This window comes from Hemiscyllium ocellatum, chromosome 2, assembly GCF_020745735.1.
Source record: "Hemiscyllium ocellatum isolate sHemOce1 chromosome 2, sHemOce1.pat.X.cur, whole genome shotgun sequence".
Lineage (NCBI taxonomy): Eukaryota > Metazoa > Chordata > Chondrichthyes > Orectolobiformes > Hemiscylliidae > Hemiscyllium > Hemiscyllium ocellatum.
This window is the reverse complement of record NC_083402.1, coordinates 117,476,288-117,504,005: the sequence shown is the minus strand read 5'-3', so window position 1 is coordinate 117,504,005 and position 27,718 is coordinate 117,476,288. Positions and strand designations below refer to the sequence as shown.

The 27,718-nt window shown below is 41.4% G+C and overlaps 1 protein-coding gene across 2 annotated transcripts in view; it reads right to left on the bottom strand.

The window, feature by feature from the left end:
* Positions 1-27,718, bottom strand: part of palm2akap2 (PALM2 and AKAP2 fusion) — a 193,863-nt gene that overhangs the window by 32,237 nt on the left and 133,908 nt on the right. Inside the window, exon 6 of one of the 2 annotated variants that reach the window (XM_060839270.1) lies at positions 13,024-13,761. In XM_060839270.1, the coding sequence (XP_060695253.1) occupies positions 13,024-13,761 (738 nt within the window). Of the gene's footprint in view, positions 1-12,843; positions 13,762-27,718 lie in introns of those variants that run through there. The other variant, XM_060839278.1, reaches the window with a different exon arrangement.

The window sequence follows — 27,718 nt, the reverse complement described above, 5'->3', positions numbered from 1 at the left end:
ACCCGGCTGTTCAATGGGAGTGACAGCCAAAATGATGAACTTGGATCCAACATCATAGCAATGTAAGGTAAGGCGAATCTCCTGACTGTACTTTTAGTGGACTCTTTTTGTGACAGCGCAGTGTGTTGTTCTATCTGAGTCCCAGTTCAAAGACGTGAGTGCATAATCCCTAAAGCACCTGAGCAGAACATAGGGATGGATACCTGGATCGCTCCCTTAGAGAGACAATGTAACTCGATGGATTTCTCCTGTGCTGTACTGACTCTTTGACTCTAGTTGGGTTGATCTATCAGAGGTCTGTCTCATGGCCATACTGTCAAAGTTGTCACCTTTCAGTGGTGACAGTAAACCTTAGCCCCAACTGCTCTCTGAGATGGATGGCAAAGATTTCCTCCATGATTGAAAAGAGGGCCATAGATACCTTCATAATGTCCTTGACCAACCAACATTATGACACATATTGCCTGGTTATTATCACACCGCTCACTCTATCACCTGACTGTGCAAATTCTGTGCTATGTTTTCCACATTTCAATATTTATGATGCTTCATTTGGGTGTCAAGTGCTTTTCGGCAGCCTAAAGTTGTAAAAGGTCACTGTAATGCTTCTGGTAAATGAACTTCGCTCAGTTTTCCCTGAATAAAATCCATATAAGCCAACATCCAAAAAAGAAAAATAAAACAAGCTCATCCTTAAGGCTGTTACAGTGATAATAGTGACAGTTGCTAGTGCAGAGTGGAAGTTAAGGAGGTTAGTAACCTTTTTAGTGACAGCTGTGATATCAGAGTGATGTGCCCGTCGTTTTCTTTGGAGTCTGGAGTGTTTGAAAAAGTGAGAGTTAGAAAGAAAAGTAGCAGAGACTGTCTTGTGTCGACATTGTGGAGAGCCAGTTTATTCATATTAATTCTGTACAGAAGAGCAGCTCAGGTTACAGCTTGGCCAGTGGCAGTTTCTTAGAACAGAACAGAACAGTACAAGTACACTTCAGGTTACAGAGTACAGCAGAAAATGCAGCAAGTCCTTACCAGTGTTAGCAATCTATTCCCAATCACTGAGCTCTTTTACATTTGTTTGGGTGTAGCACTTGTTAATAAAACCACCGTGTTTGCCTTCTTCGCCAAGCAGCCTTACTCCTCATTGTTTTGGGCATCAGCTTTTAAGTCTAGTTCATGTTTCGAAAACCTGGTTTGCATGGATGAGTTGGGCTGAAGGGAGTGTTTCTGTGCTGTATGACTCTATGACTCTTAAATCATTTACCCCATAGTTTACTTCTTAAAGTATTTTTAGGGAGCTAATGCTCATAAATACATTCACAGGCAAACAACTGAAAAGGTGTACATTTGAATACTATTAAAACACAGATCAATGCAACATTATCCACTTCTGAGGGGGAATGGCAGTAGGAATTATTTTGGGAATAAGACACAGGTAACAATTTGAACAGAATATCATTACTGTCATTTAGCATTGTTAATTAGAGAGGTTTCTTGTGTGGTAAGTTAGATGACATGAGAAGAGGCAGACAAAGGTAATTACTAGTCAAGAGTGTGGTGCTGGAAAAGCACAGCAGGTCAGGCAGCATCCAAGGAGCAGGAAAATCGACGTTTTGGGCACCTTTTCCTGATGAAGGGCTTTTGCCCAAAACATTGATTCTCCTGATCCTCGGATGCTGCCTGACCTGCTGTGCTTTTCCAGGTCAACATTTTCGACTCTAATCTCCAGCATCTGCAGTCCTCACTTTCACCTAAAGACAATTAGCACGTTGTCACTTTTAACCTGTTTATGTGGAATTTTAGAAACCTAAAAGGCAAATCAATAAGTTGCATCTTTTTCATTGTCTGGTACTGAGTGCTGCCCCTGCAGTGTTTGGCTGGAAAAATAAGGTGAAACGTTTCTTCCAGCACTGTTTCCTTATTGCACAAGGTTGAATTTCACTAGAGGAGCATGGCGCATGAAATGATCAAAAGGGAAGACAAGTTTCTCCTTAAATTCCTGGAGGATGACAATGGTAATGCTACCATCTTAAGATCTGTGATTCAAATATAATAGACAGGTTAGACATTATGAGGTCGCTTGCATGGCTGGGAAATCTAAAAAAAAAATCGACGTTTTGGGCAAAAGCCCTGCAGTGCTTTTCCAGCACCACACTCTCGACTCTAATTTCCAGCACCTCACTTTCGCCTGGGAAATCTAAAACACAGCTTCAGCATGAAATGTTTGTCATTTCAGACTGATATGAGGAGTCACTTCTTGACTCAGAGAGTTGTGAACCTTCAGAACTCTCCACCCCAGAGGATTATGCACAGTCTTGAAGACATTTAGATTAGATTAGATTACTTACAGTGTGGAAATAGGCTCTTTGGCCCAACAAGTCCACACCAACCCGCCGAAGCGCAACCCACCCACACCCATTCCCCTACATTTACCCCTTTGCCTAACACTACGGGCAATTTAGTATGGCCAATTCACCTAACCTGCACATTTTTGGACTGTGGGAGGAAACCGGAGCACCCGGAGGAAACCCACACAAACACGGGGAGCATGTGCAAACTCCACACAGTCAGTCACCTGAGGTGGGAATTGAACCCGGGTCTCTGGCGCTGTGAGGCAGCAGTGCTAACTACTGTGCCACCGTGCCGCCAAATGTTAATTTATGGTTAAGATTGAACACTTTTATGGATAGATTTTTCTCAGTGTTTCAAGAGACATGGGGAGTATTTGGACAAGTGGAGTGGAGGTAGACCAGAAATGATCAGATCAAATAGTGGAGCTATTTGAGGACCCAAATGATCTTATGCTTCAAAAGTTACAGAAGTAGCCAATGGTGTCCCATCTTGCTGGCTTTTGACCTCAAAGCCTGGTATAATTACACAATTGGATCAATGTAACATACATTGAAGGAAACCAATGTTACACTAATTATTGGTTGAACAAACAGAGTGATTTAAAATGACATGCATTTATTGGTAGGGAGCTTACTTTTGATTTGCTCCATAAGGGGACAGTAATGTGCTTGGCAAGGAAATGTTTGTTTCTCATTAAACTGAGCATACTTCCTTTCCTGTAATTTTGTCCTCTCCCCCCATTTGCTGCCTTACAATAGCTGGCCAAATTGCTTATCCTTCAGATATGGGCCTCATTGGAAAGTTAGGGTGGTCTATCCCACCATGCGAACCATCACAATGAACTCAATCCGATGGTCACCTGACATGTACACACCTGACTTTTGCAGCTACAGTCAATCGAATGTGATCAACAAACAGGAACTCTTAGTGACTGTTGTCTTGGTCCATTTTTACACTTCTCCTGCTTCCCTGGTTGAAGCTCACTGGCTTCCTGGGTTTGTCTGTCTCAACACTGTGCCATTGACAAACAACCTGAGTTTGTAGCTAATCTATCATCTAAGATGACACTCCAGGTGCTGTACTGACAGAGTGCAACACTGTCAGAGATACTATCTTTTGGAAGCAAAACTAAATTGAGGTCCCATCTGTCCTTTAAGGTACATTTAAAGATCTCATGACAGGAATTTAAAGAAGAATAGGGGAGTTTTCCCATTATCTCTGCCAATATTTATCCCTCAACCAACATCACTGAAATAAACTATTTGTTGCTGTTCGTGGGAACTTGCTGTGTGCAAATTGGCTGCCATATTGTAATGTTGATGATACTTCAAATATACTTTTATTGACTTTGAAGCACTTTGGAATGTCTTGAGGTTGTGAAAGGTGCTATAAAAATGCAAGCCTTTTGATTAATTTTTCTATCCTAGTTTGCAACGGTTTGAAAAGCTGAAAATGCTTGCTGCTAGTTGAATATAAATTAATATATTTTTTGAATGACTTTTATTTAATATGTGAAATTAGGGCTTTATAAAATTCAAAATGAAGATAAATATGTATTTATATTGTACATGTATTGGAATTCTGGCATGAACAAATATGGGGGTTTAGTACTTTAGTGATATAAATTAACAACAAAACTTGAAATATTCTGAAGCCTACGACAACTTTAGCTTTAGATCCAATGACTCGATTGTTAGCTCCAACAAGTATGGCCTTAGTCCCATCACTACAGCTCAGCTCTGCCTGCCACAGAGTTGGCACTGCCTACAACAGCTTTCACTACATTGACTACAATCCTAGTCCCACCCACTGCCACTTTACCATCATGTTATACATACTTAAGCTCATCCACTACCCCTTTACCTCCCACCTCTACTTAATAATTCCCAACCAGTCAAGACCCATTCACTTCCCCCATAGCTCCCACCTCTACTTAATAAATCCAAACCAGTCAAACCCCTTGGTTTTACACTTAAATCCCTGAAGGACCCACACCAACTATTACTGCTTTAGTACATGCTGGTTAAGACAAAGCCCTGGCAAAGGAAAATTATGCAAAGAGGCCATTATCATCAAGGCAAATCTCTTGAACAGGAGAGTTCAGGAGAAAATAGAGTAGGAACAGAAGTCCTATACTGATGCCACTTATTCTATGACTGTGGTTATAGGATAAAACAATGTTACTTAAATAAGGTTAAAAATCAAAATCTGAAATTTGAAGGAACAACACAAGCTCAAAATGCTAGGGCTTGTGTTATTGTAGCTTCTTACATGAACTCAAGCTATACCAAAGTGTTTGGAATTGCTGTGTATCTGGAGATTATGATAGATTTGCATTGACATCCATTCACTACTTGCCTTGGTCCTCCTGCATAAATAAATCATACCATTAAGGAACTTGATACATCTTGTCTTTACACTTCATCAACCATTTCACCACAAATTTCAGCTGGTTAACTATAACATTAATTCCACTGAACGTAACAGAGAAATATGGCAAAATATTCCAAGCAAACCTGAATGGGACAGTGTTAGAAGTTCCTGTGATGTAAGGGCAATGGTATATGTGCCATTGAAATGAAGCTCTCTATTCTCTCCCAGCCATCCCATCAACTAACTGATAACATATTAACCGATTGTGTGAATGTTACTTTTTGGCATTCTGGTAGAGAGTCACAGATATGTTAGGTATTGAATAATGAGGATATTCAATTGGGTATATACTCAAACCCTGGGACCATCTCTCTTTATCATATACTAACTTTAATTGTAAATTTAGACATGTAAATATCAAAGCAACTTGAATTCTAAATATTATTGTTCTGATGAATGACTTTTTGTAAATCAACATTAAAATTGGTAAAGAGTTGGATGGAAATAATTTTATACAATTCCAATTCGTAACATATTAGGAAATATTTATAATTGTACTGCACCCACAATTTTAAATCAAAGCTCTATCTAATGAGTCAAAATGGTCGAGACCAGATCTGAAGCCATTGGGCTCCTCTATAATTTTCACCAGTAATGTCCGAGAATAACAATTTAGCAGGAGATCAGCATCTTCTCTGGGATGATCCTTTATATATACAGTGAGATTTTACCTGCACTAGTCCATGGCTGGGTTATGTAGGAATCTTTGGATTACTTTCAAATGCTAATCTTATTCCTGGTGAGGGATGAGGGGAGGTAGTGAGAAGGCATTGCAATTTTACACAGAGATGTTCCCTTGTTAGGCATAGAGACAAGTTTGCATCAAATTAAGGAGGAGTGGCAGATGGCTCACACATGCAGAAAGTCAACCAGATTCCTCATAGATTGAAAAGAACAGCAGGTTGCAAGAACAGCAGGTAAAAGAGTGGGAGCTTTGATGCAGAGGCTTCCTCACCCTCCAACTGTTAAAAATTTCAGAGACTGGGCCAACACTGTGTTATAGGAGCATGGGGAAAGCCTGGGATGGCCTCTGGCTGCTTCTGTACCTCAGCAGGGAAGGAGAGTCTGGAGGCTGGCTGAAAGACTGCTCCCTTCCTCCCCGCAGGGAGGCCATCACCCAACATCTAAACTGGTGTCGGTCATATGCAAGTGGATACCCTCTCCTGCAGAAATGGCCCAGAGCTGGGATGGAGCTGAGGAACTAGCTTGCTGAGTGGCATAGGCATTTTTAATTCCTGAACCCCATCCCAGACCCATTGCAGGTCAAAGGTCCAGCCCATGGATTATGGTTTTCAAATTTTGTTTTGATCAAGTTTAAACAAGAATGCGTTGCCAGATTGGAGATGCAGTGACATCATTACATTTCAATCAATTGGGGTCACTTAAACTCCATAGCAGCAGAATGGTAATGCCGAGGAACACATGTTACATGGCTAGTGAGGCTCTATGGGACCATCAATCAAAGAGTCAAAGCCCTGAGATATTTTAAGAATGCACCTGTCTCCATTTCAGTGGTCTGCACGTTCCCTTGGGAGCATTAGGAAAAGCCTTTCAGTTCAAACAGTTCAGCAAAGCTATTTCTACTACAGGTGGTGGATCAAAGAACAAGGTTACACATCCCCCATATTTTTAGCACAAGAATTGGGCAGATGACTGAAATTTAATGGCCTGCCAAAAATAAATTACTTGTGGTAATCCATGTGTACATATGGAATTCGCAATGAGTTATATTAAGTCAAATTAGTATGTGCCTTGCTTGTGGTTTCTCCTGGTATGCAGGCTCTCAATGATCACTATCCTATCCATGAGTACACAGGGATTGACCAATAAAAACTGCATTGTCCTACTTCTTATGCATCTGAATAATTTTATATAGAATGGCTACAAACAATACAAAGTTACCCAATAAATCAAGATTTAGCATCTTAAAGCTCCTCGGTCCTTCATTCATGCAAATCTCATTTCATGCATAATATTGATGGTAGTGATTTACTTCTTATTGTCCTTAAAGAGTGGCACGGTGGCTCAGTGGGTAGCACTGCTGCCTCACAACACCAGGGACCCAGGTTTGATTCCAGCCTGTGTGGAGTTTGCACATTCTCTCCGTGTCTGCATGGTTTCCTCCGGGTGCTCCGGTTTCCTCCCACAGTCCAAAGATGTGCAGGTCAGGTGGATTGGCCATGCTAAATTGCCCATAGTGCTAGGTACATTAGTCAGAGGGAAAAAGGTCTGGGTGGGTTACTCTTCGGAGGGTTGGTGTGGACTTGTAGGGCCGAAGGGCCTATTTCTGCACTGTAGGGAATCTAATCTAATCTAAAAAAGAGCTCCATGAATTCAGACCTATTCCTCCTGAGGATGACCTCACTTTTTCTTTTGAGTCCAGATTCTGAGAGGCAAACCTTAATGCTCTTTAGTTGCTTCTTGGAATTCTGCTTGTGCAACCTTGTGAAAAATATCCTCTAATAATTATTTACCCTTCCTCATGCAAATAAATCAGGCTGCAAGTTCTGTCCTATAGGTAATCTTTGGGTGAGAATGCCAGTGGAAGATTGTGATTTGCACCTATTTGGAAGCAGTCTTTATTTTTTCAAATTTTTCAATTACATTATAATTTGTGAGGGAAAGTGTTTAGTAGACATCTGAAATGAATGACCCGAAAAGGTATTGGAAGCAGATTTGTGAGAGGAAGGGAAAACAGAAATATTTGCTATGCTACTGGGAAAGAGATTAATTGGATAGCTTTCTCAAACAGCCAGCACAAATACTATGGGATGAGTGACCTACTCAACATCAATATTCAATTGTTATGGCGCTAAAACCGATGTCACAATGCTTGTGGTATGTGTGTCCAAACAGCTATCTTCAGAATGACAGAAGAGTGGCCACCTAACAAATAATAAAGCAATTTGCAGTTTGCCTATAGACTTTATGATATGGTCATTTGAACGAGTAAAGATAGTCTCCAGAAGTTAAGTACAGGTATTTGCTACATGACATCAATGCAGAAGACCTCAGCTTTGCCCAAGTGGAGGGAGATACCCAGGAAAAAAAATCATTTGGGTTTTACACTGGTTTTCATAAATAACTAGGATTAGTCTCAATACCTGCCTCTTCAACAATAACAGGCTTGTGATATTATTTACTTTTGGTGCTTTAAGCCAGAAGGTGATGGATTCACGTCCTAGTCCAGAGATGTGAGTAGGCAACCTAGGCTGGCACTCCTAGTTCAGTGCTGATGTAGTAATGAGATATCACCTTTTGTTTGCAGGGTGGTAAACAGGATGGCCCAGTTTAAGCTTGTAGCTGGACACTTTGAAATGTGGTTGATTTTAAGACAAGCAAGGGAGTTATCCCTACTGTGCTCAACAATACTCATCCTTCAATTGACATCACAGAAACTGATGATCTTGTCATTAAGACATTACTGCCTATGGGAACTTACTGTGAAAATAATGGCTGCCTTTCCAACATAGAATGACTGACTACACATTAAAAAGTCTTTAAATGACTATTATCACTTTGGGATCTTGCAAAACAGGCAATAAAAATGCATGCCTTTTATTGAGGTATCAAAGATTGGTGATAAATTTTGATAGATGCAATTTGAAAAAGACAGAATTCTAATCTGGGAGAGGTTGGGATTAAATTAATTGAGGTAATTGCATCCTCAGCAGGGCATTCCTAACATTTTTATGTAGTGTAAGCCCTTCAGTGCACATTTTGGTGAGGAGTCTGTGAAAACTGCTTAGGTAGTAATGTTCTTGAGGAGTGAACTAACTGTTCTATACCCACATTTACAGTTGGCAGGTTGAAGTCAGAATTCCTTCAGCGTTTTTCCTCAGTTCTGCACTGTAGAGATTTAGGAGCTTCGATTACACTAATAATCCAGAAGAACTAGACGAGACATCTTTGTGACATCAGTTCAACTGCAGAGGAATGTGCATTAGACTAATTAAGTAATTTTGGAGCACCAAGCTTATATTAGTAATGGTAACCACAAAACTGCTGGGTTACTGCAGGAAGTGTATTTGGTACCTTAATGTCCTTCCAGAAAAGAAACCTACTACTCTCATTGGCTCTACTTGCACCTCTAGAACCACAGCAATGTGGTTAAATGTTAGCTGCACTTTGAAATGGCCAACCAAGCTACTCATCACCACCTTGGCATGTGCAAATACAGATGGGCCATAAAGGCTAGCATTGCCAATGATGATAATAAAAACAAAAACAAGTTTTAAAATTACATGAAATTTCATCTGATATTTTACATCAGAAGCCCAATATTTGAATGTTGGTAGGGTTCAAAGGAATAATTATTTGAGTCGGTTGGGAGAGTGTGGAATAAGCTGCTGTCACTGAACAGGATGGGATGCTTGCGAAAGTTGCAGTGGGTGCTTGGTGGTATTAAGGCTGAGTGTATGTAAAAGAGCTCTTTGGGATTGGCACTAAAAGGAAAAGAGCATAGAGAACAATAACTGTACATTGCGTCAAACCTTTAAGAACCAGCAAGAGTTACTATGTTATGCTCTGGAATATAATGCTTTCTTAAAAAAAGGAAAGAAATGAAAAGTAGAAATATCATATATAAACTGCAATAGAACAAGGTACAAAATGGTCACTTCAAAGACGCCCTTTAGATAAAACAACCATGTTAGTTGCTATGCAAATATGTTCCAGAAAAAAATGATCATACAGTAGAATCAGAATTGCGTTTAAAAGTAGGAAATTCACAACCTTTAGAGAGGTGAAGATGGGGAAAAGACCATCCTCATTAACAAGATATTAGTTGACAACCATTTTATAATATATAATTGTACATTCAAATACAGTGGTTACCTTAATAAAATTGAAACTTGGCAAAACCCTTTATCTTGTGAGGAAGGAAAGAAAATAGGCACAGTCACTAAAAGGCATCATAGAAAATCAATGGCTGCTTCTCATTGTTAGTTTTTCCTCAATTGTGCTCAGTAAAAGCTTCTGCAATCCAGACAGTGTGAACTGGGAGGGGCTCACAGGGAGAACCAACCATACTCTACAAGATGCCCTATATAAGCAGACTTATAAACCCCCATTCTACCTCTGCAGGCAGCTGATCCGATCTCAGTCACATTAGCCTTGCTGTCCATTCTCACTGATCCAGGACCCTGGGATCACACTGCAAAGCACTGCACACCAGTTGGCACAATTGAGGTCGGTGGAAAAAGGCACTATGATTCTAAAAAAAATGACTTTTTTCACTTCTTATCACTATAAAACCCTTACAAAATCAAGAGCAAGACTGATTCACAAATTGTTAAATGGAATCCAGAAAAGGGAAAAATAAAGGTTCAGACTATCCTTTTAGAAAACCCAAAATAACTTTTCGGATCGAGCAGCTTGCATAGAATGGTTGGATAGCTGGGATCTCAAGAACCCAATGGACTGGGATATTGAGATAGCAATGGTTGAGGGCAGGATGGAGATCAAGGGTAGATTTTGACTTTGTGCCAGAGCCTGAAGGGGCTGTTTTACATCTCGCCCCATTTTATGACAATGACTTTTCAATGGAAGCAGTCAATTTCCTATTACCGGATGTACAGGTTGCTCCCCCATCACTTTACACTGCATTGCAATTAAAAACCTCAAAGGCAGAGATAAGTATTTGTATTTATTGACGAGCTTAACCATGACAGACACTGTGTACTTTATGAAGAGAACTCTGTGCATAAACCCTCATTGTGATAGCTGGCTTCCCCTGTGGTTATGTTGTCTACATTTTAATATTCTTTCAAAATTTATTACCAAGTCACCAGATTTGAATGTCTTCCTCCTCAAACCTCTGTCCTATCAGCTGCTCTGACTCTGATCAAGTCCCATTTGCACATTGAAGGAGAATCTCCAACCTACTTTTCAACCCTCTTCTTATCCACCCTCTTTTTGTGGTCTCTGCACAATGGAATTATGTGACTCTACAGTTAAGTGTGTCAGAAATGTAGCTTGTAAAATGTTTTCGCTAATACGTTTCTGATATATTACTGCAGATATCCATCTAGTGGCTCTTAAGAATTAAACTTCAGTTGAATGTAGGACAGCTAGTGGCAGTTTTCTGAGGTTGCTGATGAATATATTAATTGTATAGTAATTACCCATAGGGACCTTATAACAAAATGTTCACTTTCCTAGGATTTTACCTGCAGGCTTTCTTTGATAATGGATAAAATTTGCAGCATATGTCACTTCTGGGTCTATTGCTAAAAGAGATTTTGGAACGGATTCTTCACGCCTGATAAACATATCTGGTGTGATTAATGCCCAGAGATGCTCCATTATTTGTGTCACATTATTTTGTATACAATAGGTAGTTTTTATAACATGATAGTGGCCGCAATGATCCAGCACATATATTTGGATTAGTTTAAGGATCGATAAGAAGTGGAGTGTTGTCAGTACACTGCTGTGCAACAGTTGATGCATTACGCATTACCTACTCACACTCAGTGAATGGTATTATTTGTGTAATAGTGTAAGATGCATGATATAGAATTGACAGCCTACTCTCTATCTCTCCTGACTGTTTTTATTCCCTTCAGCTGTTGACTCATGATTACCAGATTATAGTCAGACAAAGAGACGTGAATTAGTTACAGGGTCTGAACCCTAACGCACCACAGTACTCCTCAGCAGAGTCAGGAGAAAGTAACTGGATAGATTCATTCTTGTTCTTTGCCAACTGTAGCACGTCTAACAACATCAATGATGTTGGAGATCAGACAACTTGTTACTGAGATTTGTAACCCTCTGATCTGTAGTGCTTTATGTTGTGTTCGGCTATACACTCATCCGCCGAGGCCTGGGTAATAATGACTTGAGGAAGGAACTTGTCCTTCCCATTCCACCCTTATCCCACCCCATTCTTTCATTAAATTGGAAACAATCTCTATTGTATTCCCATGAGTTCATCAATGTCAGAGACGGGAGGGGACACAAGGGCTCAGAACAATATGCATACTTTAAAGATTTCTCAGGAAAATATAACATTTAAAGTAAATTGTGAAGTCTTTTGCATCTAACTGTTCTACACATTTCATCAGGAAGGAATTGAAATGAACCAGACCTTCAGGAGAAGAAATTTTCAAATTATGCAGGAAATATGAATGGGGTGGTATGAATGAACATTGGCCAGAATTGATTCTGACAAAGTGAGCACAGAAGGAATGAAATCCTAAATCTTGATGTTTGCAAAAGTAAGTATTATCCACGTTTTATCATGATGCAGGAATACGGTTAACAAGCTATTGCACTTCTGTCCTTGTCATTGGCAATTCTCAAATTCTCACACTTTGTAGCTGAAGTCATGTTCCCTTATCAAGGAAGCAAGGGTCATAAATATAAGGTGGTCACAAATAAATCCAGTAAATTAAGTGGAACATCTTTTACCCAGACTGGTTAGAATGTGGAATTTGAGGCAAAAAGGGAGACTGATTAAATGCAGAGGGAGAAAGGAATAGAACATGTGCTGGATAAAATTAGACGAAGTAAGAGAGAGGAAACTTGGGTGGGGCATAAACACCAGAATGGACTAGTTGGGCTGAATGGCCTGTTTCTATCAAGATTAGAGTGGTGCTGGAAAAGCACGGCAGGTCAGGCAGCATCTGAGGAACAGGAAAATCGATGTTTCAGGCAAAAGCCCTTCATCAGGAATGGCTTTTGTCCGAAATGTCGATTTTCCTGTTTCTCGGATGCTGCCTGACCTGTTGTACTTTTCCAGCACCACTCTAATCGTGACTCCAGCATCTGCAGTCCTCACTTTCGCCTGGCCTGTTTCTGTGTTGGAGAAAGTGAGGACTGCAGATGCTGGAGATCAGAGCTGAAAATGTGTTGCTGGAAAAGCACAGCAGGTCAGGCAGCATCCAAGGAGCAGGAGAATCAATGTTTCAGGCATGAGCCTTCCTGAAGAAGGGCTCCTGCCCGAAACGTTGATTCTCCTGCTCCTTGGATGCTGCCTGACCTGCTGCCCTTTTCCAGCAACACGTTTTCAGCTCTGTTTCTGTGTTGTAAAACTCAAACCGGTAAATGGATGGTGGTTATGCTACAGTTAGTCGAACATTAAAGGGAGAATTTACAGCAAAGTAAGGGAGGAGGGAGGAGACAGCTCCTCCCAGTTCACATTCTGACAGTGTGATTAGTAAAACGAGGTTAAAGTTAATAAGAGATAGCGTGACCGTGAAGGCTAGTGGGCTGGTCACATGACAGTACAGCACTTACAACGCTTTTTCTTGTCTGTACCTGTGGCTGGCTCTGTTCCAGTGTCCGTCCCTTCATTCTCCTCTGCTGAGAGTGTCTCTGAAGCCTCGGTTGTGGACTTGCCAGCCACCAGTTCGGCTGCGTTGCCATCTACTGTAGAGACGTCCGTCACCGTTTTCTCTCGCAGTGACTTCTCGTCGTCTTCGTCGATCAGGACCAGCTCTGCTTGGATGGCGCCCTCATAGCCCAGCAGTTTGTTTGTTTCCTCCTCATCCTCCACGTTCTGATAGCCCATGAAGATCATCGTCACTGGATGCTCAGCACTGGCCTTAGGGGCCTCTCCAGTTGGAATCTGATGGATTGCTTTCCCCACGTGAAGCGCTTTAGGGACCATTTCCAGTTTAGCTTCCTTGTGGATCATATCTTTCTTAAGTCCACTATCTCCAGGGCTCCTGGTATTGTCAGGGGATGCACTACTCTCCGATACAGTCAGCGATTCTGGCAAACATTTGTTGCCGCTCACATTTATTCTCCCCGCTCTGTGTATCAACTGATCTACTTCCGATGTAGTGAGGTGATGCACTCCATTCTCCACCACTGCACCTCCTGAACGTACCTCATACACAACTTTGCTGCCATCATCATATACCGCAACCCCTCTCTGATGAACTCCCTCAGGATTCAAAAGAGCAGCTGAGAGGATCTTGGTTTCTCCTGTCAGTTTGTCTTTCTGTACGTTGACCTCCATGGCATACATTGCTGGAATATCAAGAACATATATATTAAAGGATCTGATAGTCTTAAGTTGGAAAACTGATCAAGGATTATGCTCAAAGTTCTTGCAAAGCTTAAAAGTAGAGATTCCAGTTTTGATACAATCAACAATGCAGGCACAAATTTCGTTTGAAGTTGCACTCGTTTTAAGCAGTTCTGCTTTTTTGAGTTTCTACTCAAACTCATTTGCATATTGCAACACAAAATCTGCCATAAACCAGTGCAATTGGACAGTGTTTTAAACATAATTTTGACAAAAAAGGTTCCTCCTTTAAAATATATCCCTTGACATGTGTTGCTAAGGAAGTGATGCGAGGGCTCTACAAATCAATGGTCAGACCACACTTGGAGTCCTGTGTCCAGTTATAGAGTCATAGAGTCATAGAGATGTACAGCATGAAAACAGACCCTTCAGTCCAACCCTTCCATGCCGACTAGATGTCCCAACCCAATCTAGTCCCACCTGTCAGCACCTGGCCCATATCCCTCCAAACCCTTTCTATTCATATACCCATCCAAATGTCTCTTAAATGTTGCAATTATACCATCCTCCACCACTTCCTTTGGTAGCACATTCCATACGCGTACCTCTCTCTTTGTGAAAAAGTTGCCCTGCAGGTCTCTTTTATATCTTTCCCCTCTCACCCTAAATGCAGCACCTCTCATTTATCTGAACTAAACTCCATCTGCAACTTTTCAGCCCATTGACCCATCTGGTCAAGACCCTGTTGTAATCTGAGGTAACCCTCTTCGCTGTCCACTACACCTCCAATTTTTGTGTCATCTGCAAACTTACTAACTGTACCTCTTATGCTCGCATGCAAATCATTTATGTAAATGAGAAAAAGTAGAGGATCCAGCATGATCCTTGTGACACTCCACTGGTCACAGGTCTCCAGTCTGAAAAACAACCCTCCATCACCACCTTCTGTCTTCTACCTTTGAGCCAGTTCTGTATCCGAATGGTTAGTTCTCCCTGTATTCCGTGAGATCTAACCTTGCTAATCAGTCTCCCATGGGGAACCTTGTTGAATGCCTTACTGAAATCCATATAGATCACATCTACCACTCTGCTCTCATCAATCCTCTTTGTTGCTTCCTCAAAAAACTCAGTCAAGTTTGTGAGACATGATTTCCCAAACACAAAGCCATGTTGACTATCCCTAATCAATCCTTGCCTTTCCACACAGGTACATCCTGTCCCTCTGGATTCCCTCCAACAACTTGCCCACCACCAAGGTCAGGCTCACTGGTCTACAGTTCCCTCACTTGTCCTTACCACCCTTCTTAAACAGTGGCACCATGTTTGCCAACCTCCAGTCTTCTGGCACCTCACCTGTGACTATCGATAATACAAATATCTCAGCAAGAGACCCAGCAATCACTTCTCTAGCTTCCCACAGAGTTCTAAGGTACACCTGATCAGGCCCTGGGGATTTATCCACTTTTTTGCGTATCAAGACATCCAGCACTTCCTCCTCTGTAATATGGACATTTTGCAAGATGTTACCATCTATTTCCCATTGTCTTATATCATCCATATCCTTTTCCACAGTAAATACTGATGCAAAATACTCATTTAGTATCTCCCCCATTTTCTGCGGCTCCACACAAAGGCTGCCTTGCTGAACTTTGAGGGGCCATATTCTCTCCCTAGTTACCCTTTTGCCCTTAATGTATTTGTAAAAACTCTTTGGATTCTCTTTAATTCTATTTGCCAAAGCTATCTCATGTCCCCTTTTTGCCCTCCTGATTTCCCTCTTAAGTATACTCCTACTTCCTTTATACTCTTCTAAGGGTTCACACAATCTATCCTGTGTATACCTTACATATGCTTCCTTCTTTTTCTTAACCAAACCCTCAATTTTTTTTAGTCATCCAGCATTCCCTATACCTACCAGCCTTTCCTTCTGGGCATCTTATTTGAAGGAAAGATGGTGAAGTCCTGGAGAGAGTGCAAAGGGGATTTATTAGAGTGATACCATGAAGAGGGGCTTTAGATGCAAGGAAAGAGTGAAGAAATTGGGCTTATTCTCCTTGTAGCAAAGAAGATGAAGAGGTGAGCAGTTGAAAATTATGAACAATTTGACAGGTTAAAGAAGGATATTCTATTTCCGTTAGTTAGTAAGTCAGTAACTAAGGGTTACAATTTCAAGATTGTGAGCAAGAGAGCTAGGAGTGAGATGAGGAGAAACTTCTTTACTAAGAGAGTTGTCAGGATTTGGACTGCACTTCCTGAGAGAATGGTGGAGGTGTATTCCAGTGAAGAAAATGGGATATATTTTTGAAAGTGAAACAGCTGGAGGGGTACGGTGAAAGGATTGGAGAATGGGACGAGTTGGGTAGTTCTTTTGTGAGTCAGTGCAGACATGATGGGCTGAATGGCTCCCTTCAGTATTGTAAAATTCTATGATTCTATACTTAAGAATATTGACCTGGGGAAATTTGCTTAGTACAGTTGAAAATAGGCTTATCCCAAATAATAAGCATTTGGATCAGCACCTTGTCACCATCTGTAAGTAAACTAGTTTTAAGTAACTGAAAAAAAACTCCACAGAACCTTTTGTTCACTTTTTTCATGTACAACAGCCATCTCGTTTGTAAATTGGAAGGAAGTGTTCTATTCAAAATCTTTTAAATCATTCCTGCTAAAATCCTTGCATCAGAAAGAACCAGCATAATATTTAGAGTTTGTTTCAGGGATTGCAAACACAAATGACGAGCAAAGATTCACCATGGCGATTGATTTGATCTTGAGCCTTAGCAATTTTTGTAAGTGGGGCTAGTTACCAGCACAATACATTTTATATCAACGGTTAAATTGTGGGAGATGAGCTGATTTGTACATAAAATCCTGCAATCTTCGGTGCAGGTTTGAATGAATTTGGATGAATTGCATGGAAAAGAAAGAGCAACCTCTAAGTGCAGATTTTTTGTTTCATACTGATTTTCTTTGCTTTCTTAAAATTTCTTCATAGTCTCAGTATAAGCAGTGGCAAAGGATAATATGTTAAATGTAAGCCCTGCCTGTAATGAAAGCTCATTGAAGCACCCAGTGTTAAAATTGGTGGAGTTGATATCAAATTAAAGATGTGCCATGAGAGTAATATTACAACTAAATTATATGTTCCATTTTGGTTGTTCTGATGATAATTTATAAAGAGAAGCTTTCTACCACAGTGCTATTTCCATTAGTTTCTCATCTTTGTGGCAATGTTTGCATTTTGGAATTGTAGACATTTGACAGTGTGAGGGCTCTTTGGTGAACAGGGAACTGCCCTTGTTCTGGTATTTGTAAATTTTCAGTGGATCTGCAGTTTGCTGTCAGTGTGTCAACCCAACATTATATTGTAACACCCAGATGTGCTGATGAAGGCATCAATCCTTCCATCTAGTTGGCCGATACCAGTGGAAACCAAGGAGAAGTGAGATGTAGAGACGATATGGGAGGGAATTCTGAAGCTTAGAGCCTGAGCAGCTGAAGACATAACCACCAATGTGGAATGAAGGAAATTCAGCTGGAGTTAGAGGAACACAGATGTCTCAGAGGTTTGTCAGGCTGCAGGAGATTGCTAACTGAAGTGATTGTGAAGGGAGAGACCATGGAGAAATTAATATGAGTGTAAAATCAATGACCTACAAAGAAAGGTTAAAAGCAGCCTCGAGGGAAGGCATGTTGAATGATAGTGTTTTAATACTAAAGGTAGAACAAATGTTGTAGTGTAGCATATTATTACACTTCAATCATCCTCATCCTGACCATTAGTTTTAAATCATGCAAAAAATCAAGATGTTGGAAGTATATATACATTTCTGCATTAAGTGGTCCCTATGTCTGGGCCAAGAAGCCCAGGTTCAAGACTGCTCCAGGGATGTGTAAAAACATCTCTGAAAGATTGATTAGAAAATATCTACAGTAGAGAATTAGCCATTACACCCAATTTATCAGTGCTGATGTTTATATTGAATACAAGCCTCCTCCAACCTTAGTTGGGAATGAACTTTGAGCAAAGATTGATAAATGCCTTGAATCATCTGATAAAGTGGGAGAGAGGCAGGACAGTGGTCTATTTAGTGCCTAGATTGTTGTGCTGGAAAAGCACAGCAGGTCAGGCAGCATCCAAGGAACAGGAGAATTGACATTTTGGGCATAAGCCCTTCAACAGGAATTCCTGATGAAGGGCTTATGCCCGAAATGTCGATTCTTCTGCTCCTCGGATGCTGCCTGACCTGCTGTGCTTTGCCAGCACCACACTCTTGACTCTGATTTCCAGCATCTGCAATCCTCAGTTTCTCCTTCTATTCAGTGCCTATGTAGTTGAATATCAATAATTGCAAAAGGAACGCTACCTTCTTTTCAACGTACATTTTTCATGCAGTTAATTAGGAAGGGTTGTGACCAGATATAGAGAACCTAGATTGATAGTAAATTCAGGATATTTGTTCAGCAGCAGAGTATTCTTTTAATTCAGAATAATTAAAATTCCAATATGCACGATTTTAAACTGTGAGTCAATGAGCAGCATTCTTGATTTTGGATCAGGAGGTTGTAGGTTCATGTCCACCATGATTATTTGAGTGGTGAAGTCAAATCTGACACCACTGAGGGAATGCTGGACTGCCAGAGGTGCTGATTTCTGAATGAGATGTCAACCAAGGCTCCGTGGGCCTCTAAGGTGGATCCCATGCTGCTATTTTAAGCATGAGCAGGGAACTATCCCTAATATTTGGCAAATGTTTATTTCTCATTCAGCATCATAAAAACAGATGCCATGGCTTTTACCACATTTTTGTTCGAGGGAACTTATTGGGTTCAAATTGGCTGTTGTGATTCCCCCATTAGATGAAAAACTATAGTTCAAAACTGCTTCATTGACTGTAATGCGCTGTAATGTGGCTGTGGAAAGTACTGCATAAATGCAAATATTTCATTTTTCTTTCAGACTGCAGATCAGAGTTCCAGGCCTAGTGTCTGGTTAGTGTGGAATTGGCTAAGCATAGCTAGCATCCAATTATGGGAAGACTACAATTGGTTACAACAACCTCAGGTAAAAAGAGGAACAATCAACATTCAGCAGTGGCTGCTGGTCAATAAACAAGGTGCTCTTCTCGAAAAGACATTGGGTTAGAACACAATTGATGCTATGACTGGCACTTACTGAGTAAGGCTCACATACCTATCATGATCAGCGGACAAAGTTAAAAATCACACAACACCAGGTGTTATAGTCCAACAGGTTTATTTGGAAGCACTAGCTTTCGAGGTACTGCCTCATCATCAGGTGGACAATCTCCTGATGAAGAGGCAGCACCTCGAAAGCTCGTGCTTCCAAATAAACCTTTTGGACTATAACCTGCTGTTGTGAGATTTTTAACTTTGTCCACCCCAGTCCAATACCTGCACCTCCAAATCATGATCAGTGGAGACAGTTGGAAGGCTGGAAGAAACAAGTGCTTGCATCTTGGTCCATCAGGACATTGCAAGCCTTCCCATTTTCTCTGTTGTTTTATCACAGGATCTTACAGCACTGCAGCAGGCAGTTCAGCCAATTTGCCTGTGATAGCTCTTTGAACAAGTTATCCAATTAGTCCCACTCTTTCCCCACAGACCTGCAAAACTTTCTCCTCTTTAGTATTCATCTAATCCCTTGTTGAAAGGCATTATTGTATCTGCTTTCAGATGGTGCACAGTTCCGACTTAAAATGTTTCAGGAACAGGTCAAGATCCAAGTTAAAGATAGACACCTTAGTTTGTTGGAGAGCAAAGAACATATGTAGGCATCCAGGTGATGTGGTGAAATGCACAGAGTCTCATAGTCTATTGTGCCCAACCGTTTCTTAGTGCCGGGAATTGGCAATATGTTTGTCTGCAACTTTACCCTCTCCCAGGTTGCAGGTGCTGTTTGAGGCCCTAGGGGGGTCTATGGTTGTGCACTTTGGCTGGAGGAATAAACAAGCTGACTATTATTTGAATGGAGAAAGATTGTGGAAAGCTGCAGCACAGAAGGATTTGGGGCTTCTTGTGATTAAGTCACAAAAAGCTAGCATACAAGTTCAGCAGGAAGGTAGATGGTCTATTGGCCTCCATTTCAAAGAACATACAGTTTAAAAGTAGTGAATTCTTGCTAAAATTAAATAAAACACAAGTTAGATGATACCTAATAAACTGTGAACAGTCTTCATTCCCATTATCTAAGGAAAGATACATTCATATTGGTTGCCAAAGGTTTACTAGGCTGATCCTAGGTTTGTGAAAATTGTCTTACGAGAGAAAGTTGAATAGATTGGGCCTTCACTTGTTGGATTTTAGAAAAATGAGTGGCAACTTCATTGAAATGCGTAAGGTTCTTAAGGGAGTTTACAGGATAAATGCAGAAAGATGGTTTCCCCTTGTGGGAGAGTGTAGGACTGGGTAGGGCATAGTTTCAGAGTTAAGCAGAAGCCCAGTTAAGACAGATGACGAGGAATTGCTTCTCTCTGAGGATAGTGAATTTATGGAATGCTTTGTCACTGAAGTCTGTCGAGGTCAGGCCATGAAGTAACTGAAAGCAAATACAATAATGCCTTTCAAAAAGGAATTAGATGAATACGGAAGAGGAGAAAGTTTTGCAGGTCTGTGGGGAAAGAGTGGGACTAATTGGATAACTTGTTCAAAGAGCTATCACAGGCAAATTGGCTGAAGTCGACAGATTTTTGGAAGAGCAACTATTACGGGGAAAATGCAAGAAAGTGGATTAGGGGATTATCAGATGAACTGAGTGGCAGAACTGAATCAACAGGCTACTCCTACACCTTATGGATTTATAACAACTCTGTGTGTAAAAACAACCACTCATCATCTTGCCTCTGGTTCTTCTGCTCATTACATTAAAGCTATGCCTTCTGCCTCCTGATTCTCCTGCTCCTGGAAATAATTTCCCCTCCAATAAAAACCCTTCAAATGTTGAACATCTTGAGTAAATCTCCCTTTCACCTTCTCTGCTATAACAGTAACACCTTCAGTTTCTCCAGTCCTTCCAAGTCACTGAAGCGCCTCATTGTCTGGCGTCAGGAAATAGCATCCCCACGACTTGACAATTCTCCTTTAAGTTTGATGCTCAGAGTTTGATACCACATTATAACAGAGGCCAAGACCATGTTTCATAAATGGTTAGCATAACCCCTTTGCTTTTTTAACTGGATTCCTCAATTGGTGAATTGTGTCTTGGCTTTTAACAGCCTTTTCAACTTGCCCTTCCACCTTCAATGATCTCTGTACATAGATTCCCAAGTCTGTCTGCTTCAGCACATCCTTTAAATTTGTACTATTTCCTTTACATTGACACTCCTCTGTCACTTACCCTGCACCTTCTCTGTGCTGTCCTGCCCTTTCATCGACTCCATCCTTTGTGAGCAGAGAGTCGGAAGGTCGGGTATTCCAAGAAAAAACGTAATTCACTGCATCTGTTGGTGATGGTGGGGGTGGGATGTAGGGAAACAAAATGACGGGTGGCACTATAAGACTCGCTGCTGATACAGCAGAGTTCCCGGGAATGCTGTATTAAACCAGAACAATAAAAAGCAGCACCAGCACCAAGCTTTTTTTGCACTGAACAGCTGGATCAGAGGGAACAATGAGGCAGGCTCACAATCTCATGATTGGCGTTAAACAGAGTAGCTGAGGCAGGAAATATTGAGGCTTGCCTTCAAGCCGCTGAAAATTTAATTCAATCAGGGTTTTGCGATTTTGAAAGGGACTCCATGACACACCCACAACACAGTTCATTGATTACAGCAACATTTGGTGAGAGAGAAAGCACCAAAGTCTCAAAGTGCAAAGCCCTACACCACCATGGGAAATGGTACAGCTTACATCTCCGTTTTATAATTTCTCTTGTTTCATAATAGTTCCCCTTTACTTCTTTTACATGTTTGCAATCTTTATCATTTTTGTCATCTGAAAGCTTCACAGCAAATCAACTTAACACAAACCATTTGTCGTCAATGTCATTCAGCCACGATTGTGCCAGAAAACAATTGGAACTGACATCATTCCAAAACTATGAATTATTTTTAGAGATGCAGAATGCCATACTTCCTGCTGCTGTGCTCTGACAGAACAATGCAGCAAAGTATGTATGGCCCTCCTTCTTAATACAGTGGCATGATCCCATCACCAATGCTCCTAATGTCAGGGTGCTGCTGACTATGGAGTTAAGGTCTAATGATACAACAACCGTGCCCAATCTGGTTCACATTCCCACTCAATACATGCAAGCCTTAACAGCAAAATGTTGTTGACAACAACAACTTAGCTGAGTAAATCACCCTGAGACATTTTGCAGGATCACTATTGGACAAAATTCAACACTGAGTAACATGAGGTGACAAAAGCTTGGTCAAGGAGGCCAAGTGTATTAAAGGAGCAGAAAACCAGAGAGATTTAGAGTGGAAATTCTAAGCTTGGGGGCCTTTAGCACCGAAAAGCACAGTAGCCAATTGTGCAGGAAAGGGAATTAGGGATTTTCAAGAAGCTAGAATTGGAGGAGTGTAAAGTTATGGAATATAATTAATTACAGAAATGGTGCACATTGTTCTTAGTTGACATCTGCACATAATAGGGACCAGAGGTCAGGACATGGGCACATCAGGTCCTACTTTCAGGGCTGGAGGGAGCCCTTTATGCTTGGGTCCTGGAAAGGTTTGCTTTGCTCAGCTTTGTGGGCAGGAACAGCATTTGGGCCAAGAGCAGCACCAGAGCCAGGGTTTTCCATTACTGCCCATACAAGGACATAGTGCATTGCTCCTGACCACTTTTTATTCTCATGTTGAATTTGCAACTGCTGTTGAAGGAAGAGGAAAGTGGGAGGCATTCTTCGGGGCGCTCGGACTGAATTTGTTGGAAACATAAGGAGCACCAGCATGGAAGTGGGTGCATGCCCCAACCACATGGATTGCAGATTGCCAATAAATGGAACTTCATGAGATATTGAAGTGGAGTCTAATTCACAGTTTTGGGCTCTCTCATAGCAGCAAGAAATAAATACATTGATGTATACACCTGCTACAGCATAGGATTTGCACACTCAAAGTAACATAGCATATATTTACCACTCAACTTCCAACTCCTGATGCCAAGACAATACCACTACCTACTAAACCACAGGTGACTGCCCTGTTAGTTGCTGCTTTGTGCTATTTGGACATTGTGAGTCTACTTATTTGCAAAGACTGATAAGTGCTTTCACAAAGGTGGATAAACTCTAAAACAGTAGCCAAGAGCAATTAGTACCTCTACCCAAGATGCATGCAAATGAACAAGAAGTTGGATATAAACCTTATATTTAACCCTAAAGAGTCATGATGTGGCCTCCTTATTACCTATAGATTGAATATACTGATTATGGTATTCTACACTGCTATATAAGTCACTTCGTTATTTCCAAATTTAATTGGAGAGCCCCTTTTCTTGTAAAGCTTATAGAAAACCAGAACAAACTATACCATATATTTATTGAGGAGTGAGGGACCTTTTGAAGGACCCTTCTCCATTAAACAGCAACACATAACATCAACACAATCGACTGTACTAAATGTAATTGTGGCCATTAAGTTGCTTGACCCCTTTAAGCAGGCTCTTTGAATAAAATTATCTATTTTGACCTTTTAAGTACGAAGATAGCAAGTGAGTATAAAAATAGGCAATTAAAAAATTAGATTCAAGCATCCCTGATAGCTCCCACATACTTAACCTACTGTCCTTCAAAGAGTAATGTTTTATAATGTTCTCTCTTTGTTACAAATTTGCTGAAACATGCCTTTTTAAAAAAAATTAGAGATATTGCTAACAAGGCCAGTGTGAGAAGTTGAAGGTAACATTTCTTTAGGAATGCAGCATCATATTTATGCATGTAAGATCCCAGCTACATGTAGCTTTTCACTTCACATGATTATCAACAAAATTTGACACTGGGCCACATTAAAAGTATTAGATTAGATTAGACTTACAGTGTGGAAACAGGCCCTTCGGCCCAACAAGTCCACACCGACCTGCCGAAGCGCAACCCACCCATACCCCTACATTTTACCCCTTACCTAACACTACGGGCAATTTAGCTTGGCCAATTCACCTGACCCGCACATCTTTGTGACTGTGGGAGGAAACCGGAGCACCCGGAGGAAACCTACGCAGACACGGGGAGAACGTGCAAACTCCACACAGTCAGTCGCCTGAGTCGGGAATTGAACCCAGGTCTACAGGCGCTGTGAGGCAGCAGTGCTAACCACTGTGCCACCGTGCCGCCATCTGGTCAAAGAAGCAGTTTTTAAGGAACGCACTAAAAGAATAATGAGAGGAAAATGTTGGAAAAGATTTGAGAGTGAATTCCTTACTTTAGCATTTAGGCAGCTGAAAATCACAGCCATCAATGGTACAGGGAAAGAAATGGATTATGGGCCAGAGACTAGAACTTGCAGAGTGCATAGATCTCAGAGGCTGGATGAGTTTAAAAAGACAGAAAGGCACAAATAACTGCAGGGATTTGGAAGCAAGAGGAAGAATTTGAAATCAAGGTATTTCTGGACCATAATTCAATGTAGGTCAGTGAGCAAATGGATGATATCTACTTTTGTCCTTTAGGATGGAAATCTACTGTCCTTACTTGGTCTGATCAACATGTGACTGAAAACACATTTCAATGTAGTTGACTCAGAACTGTCCTACAGTCAATTCAGGAATGGCAAGAAATGCTGGCCTAGCCAGTGATACCCCCATCTATGAATGAATAAAAGACAAGTGGGATCTGGTGCAAGTTAGGATATAGCCAATTGAATTTTGGATGCCATGATATTCATAGAGAATGGAAGATGGGAGTTGGCCAATGAGTCAAGTCTCTGGAATGGGAGGAGGAGGAGGACAGGGGCGGTGGTGGACATGAATGCATGGAAGATCTTCATTGGCTGTTACTTTCACATTTACATTAAGGAGCTGTTTCTGCTTAGTTTATACAAGGCAAATTCCACGGCAGCACTGAAATAACTGTTTGGGAAACACTGTTTGAAAGCTGAAATACTCAGTTATACTTTACAGGAGAAGGAATGCAGGGAATAGTGAAGAAAGATTGGGATGTTGATAAGACCAAATAGGAGAGTTTGAGGCTTTTGAAGAAAAGATGCCAATATAGAGGGAAATAGGGAGAGAAGTCCAGGACTGGATGTACCCAATTTTAATTCACTCATGAGACATGGGCTGGCCAGTATTTATTGCCCATATCTAGCTGCCCTTGAGAAGGTGGTAACAAGGTGCCTTCCAAACTGCTGAAGTTCACATGCTGTTGGTTGACCCACAATGCCCGTAAAGAGGTATTTCCAGGATTTTGACACAGCGATAATGAAGTAAAGGTGATACATTTCCAAGTCAGGTTGGTTAGTGCTTTGGAGGGGAACTTGCAAGTGGTGGTGTTCGCATATGTCTGCCACCCCTGTCTTTTTAGGTGGAAATGTTTGTGGGTTTGGAAGGGGCTGTCTAAGGATTTTTGGTAAATTTCTGCAGTGCAGCTTGCAGGTAGTACACACTGCTATTACTGAATGTTCGTGGTGGAGGGAATGGATGTCTATGGGTGTACTGCCAATTAAGTGGGTTATTTTATCTTGGATGGCATCAAGCTTCTTGAGTGTGGTTGGAGTTGTATCTGTCCAGGCAAGTGGGAAGTATTCTATCACAGCCCTGACTGGTACCTTGTTGATAATGAACAGGACTTGGGCAGTCAGGAGGTGAGTTACTTGATGCAGCATTCCTGATTTTTGACCTACTCTTGTAGCTACTGTGTTTATGTGGTGGGTCCAGTTGAGTTTCTGGTTAATGGTAACCACTAGGATGTTGATAGTTAGGGATTCAGTGATGGTAACACCATTGAATGGTGTGATTATTACTAGCCACTTGTCAGCCCAGCTCTGAATATTGTTGCATTCAAACATGGACTGCTTCAGCATCTGAGGAGTCATGAATGGTGCTGAACATTGTGCAATCATCAGCGAACACCCTCATTTCTGACGTTATGATGGATGGTCATTGATGAAGCGACGGAAGATGTTTCAGCCTAGGCACAGCTTAGATCTGATCTGTTGGTTGTGGGTGTATCCGTTGGTCTATTGCTTGCTGCTTATGATGTTTGATAACACAAGTAGCCCTGTTTGGTAGCTTCACCAGGTTGACACCTCATTTTCAGGTATGCCAGGTGCTGCTCTTGGCATGACCCCTACTGCACTCTCCATTGAACCAGGGTTGATCCCTTGGTTTGATAGTAATCGTTGAGTGGGAACATGCTAGACCATGAGGTTGCAGGTTGTGTTGGAGTACAGTTCTGTGGTTGTTGATGGCCCCACAGTGTCACATAGGTGCCTAGTCTTGTGTTGCTAAATCTGTTCAAAGTCAGTCCCATTTAGCATGGTGTAGGTGGTAACAACAGGGTTTTCTCAAGGTGAAGGCAGGACTTTGTCTCCACAAGGACTGTGTGGTGGTCACTCTTACCGATATTGTCATGGACAGATGCATTTATAGCTGGCAGATTGATAACAATGAGGTCAAGTATGCTTTTCTTTCCTGTTGGTTCCTCCACCGTCTGCTGTAGACCCAGTATAGTAGCTACCCACTTTGGAACTCAAACAGTTTGATCAGTACTGCTGCTGCCAGGTTGCTGTTGATGGTGGACATTGAAATCCCCCCCAGAATACATTTTGCACCCTTGCTTCCCTCAGTGCTTCCTCCAAGTGCTTTTTAACATCATGATTCATCAGCCAAAGGAGGGCATTACGTGGTAATCAGCAGGAGATTTCCTTGCCCATGTTCAACCTAAAGCCATGAGATTTCATGAGGTTCAGTGTCAATGTTGAGGAATCCCAGGGTGACTCCCTCCTCACTGTATACCACTATGCTGCCATCTCTGCTGGTGGGACAGGACATACCCAGGGATAGTGATGGTGGGTCTGCTTCATTGTCTGTAAGGGATGATTCCATGAGTACATGGAGTCAGTACATGGAGTATATCAGGCTGTTGCTTGCGTAGTCTTTGAGACAGGTCTCCCAACTTCGGCACCAGCTCCCAGATGTTAGTAAGGAGACTTTTGCAAGGTCGACAGGGTTCTGTCTGATGTTGCCTTTTCTGATCCCACTGTCAATGCCAAGTGGTTCATCAGTTTCATTTCTTTATTGAGACTTAGTAGCAAATGCATAGTACTAAGTTAACCTGGAACAGCATTTTAAGAGCAATAAGACTATGCTATTTTCTGGGTCTGTACATTGTTAAAGTGAAAGGTGGCCTTTAGTAGAGTGATGTGCTCTTCCTGTCAGATGTGGGATATTAGGGAGAATTTCAATATTCCTGATGATTATGTCTGCAAGAAGTGTGTTTGATTGGAAATCCTATTGCATCACAAGGATCAGTTGGAGCAGCAGTTAGAGGTAATGGGGAATTTACAGGAGCTAAGGCGTGTGATGGATGGTAGTTTCAGGAAGGGAGAAAAATCGCAAATACAGTCACGTAGATTGGTTACCTTCAGGAAATGTGTGTGTGGGATTGGGAGAGGGTAGTGGGAAGCTGTAGACATTTGAACTGATGACATGGAAGAGGAAAAGATTGAGGTTCTGAGGAGCGAATATAGGAAATTAAGCAGGAATTTAAAAAACAGATCCTTGAAGGCAGTAATATCTAAATTACTCATGATGCCACGAGCTAGTGAGAGTAGGAATAAGGGGATAGAGAAGATGAATATGTGACTGAGGAACTGGTGCAGAGGAGAAAGATTCATATTTTTGGATCATTGGATCTCTTCTGGGGGAGAAGTGACATGTACAAGAAGAACGGGTTGCACCTGAATTAGAAGAGGACTAATATACTGGCAGGGGGATTTGCTCAGATGGTCAGGAGGATTTAGACCAGTAAGGGGTGGTGGGGTCAGTGGGGGG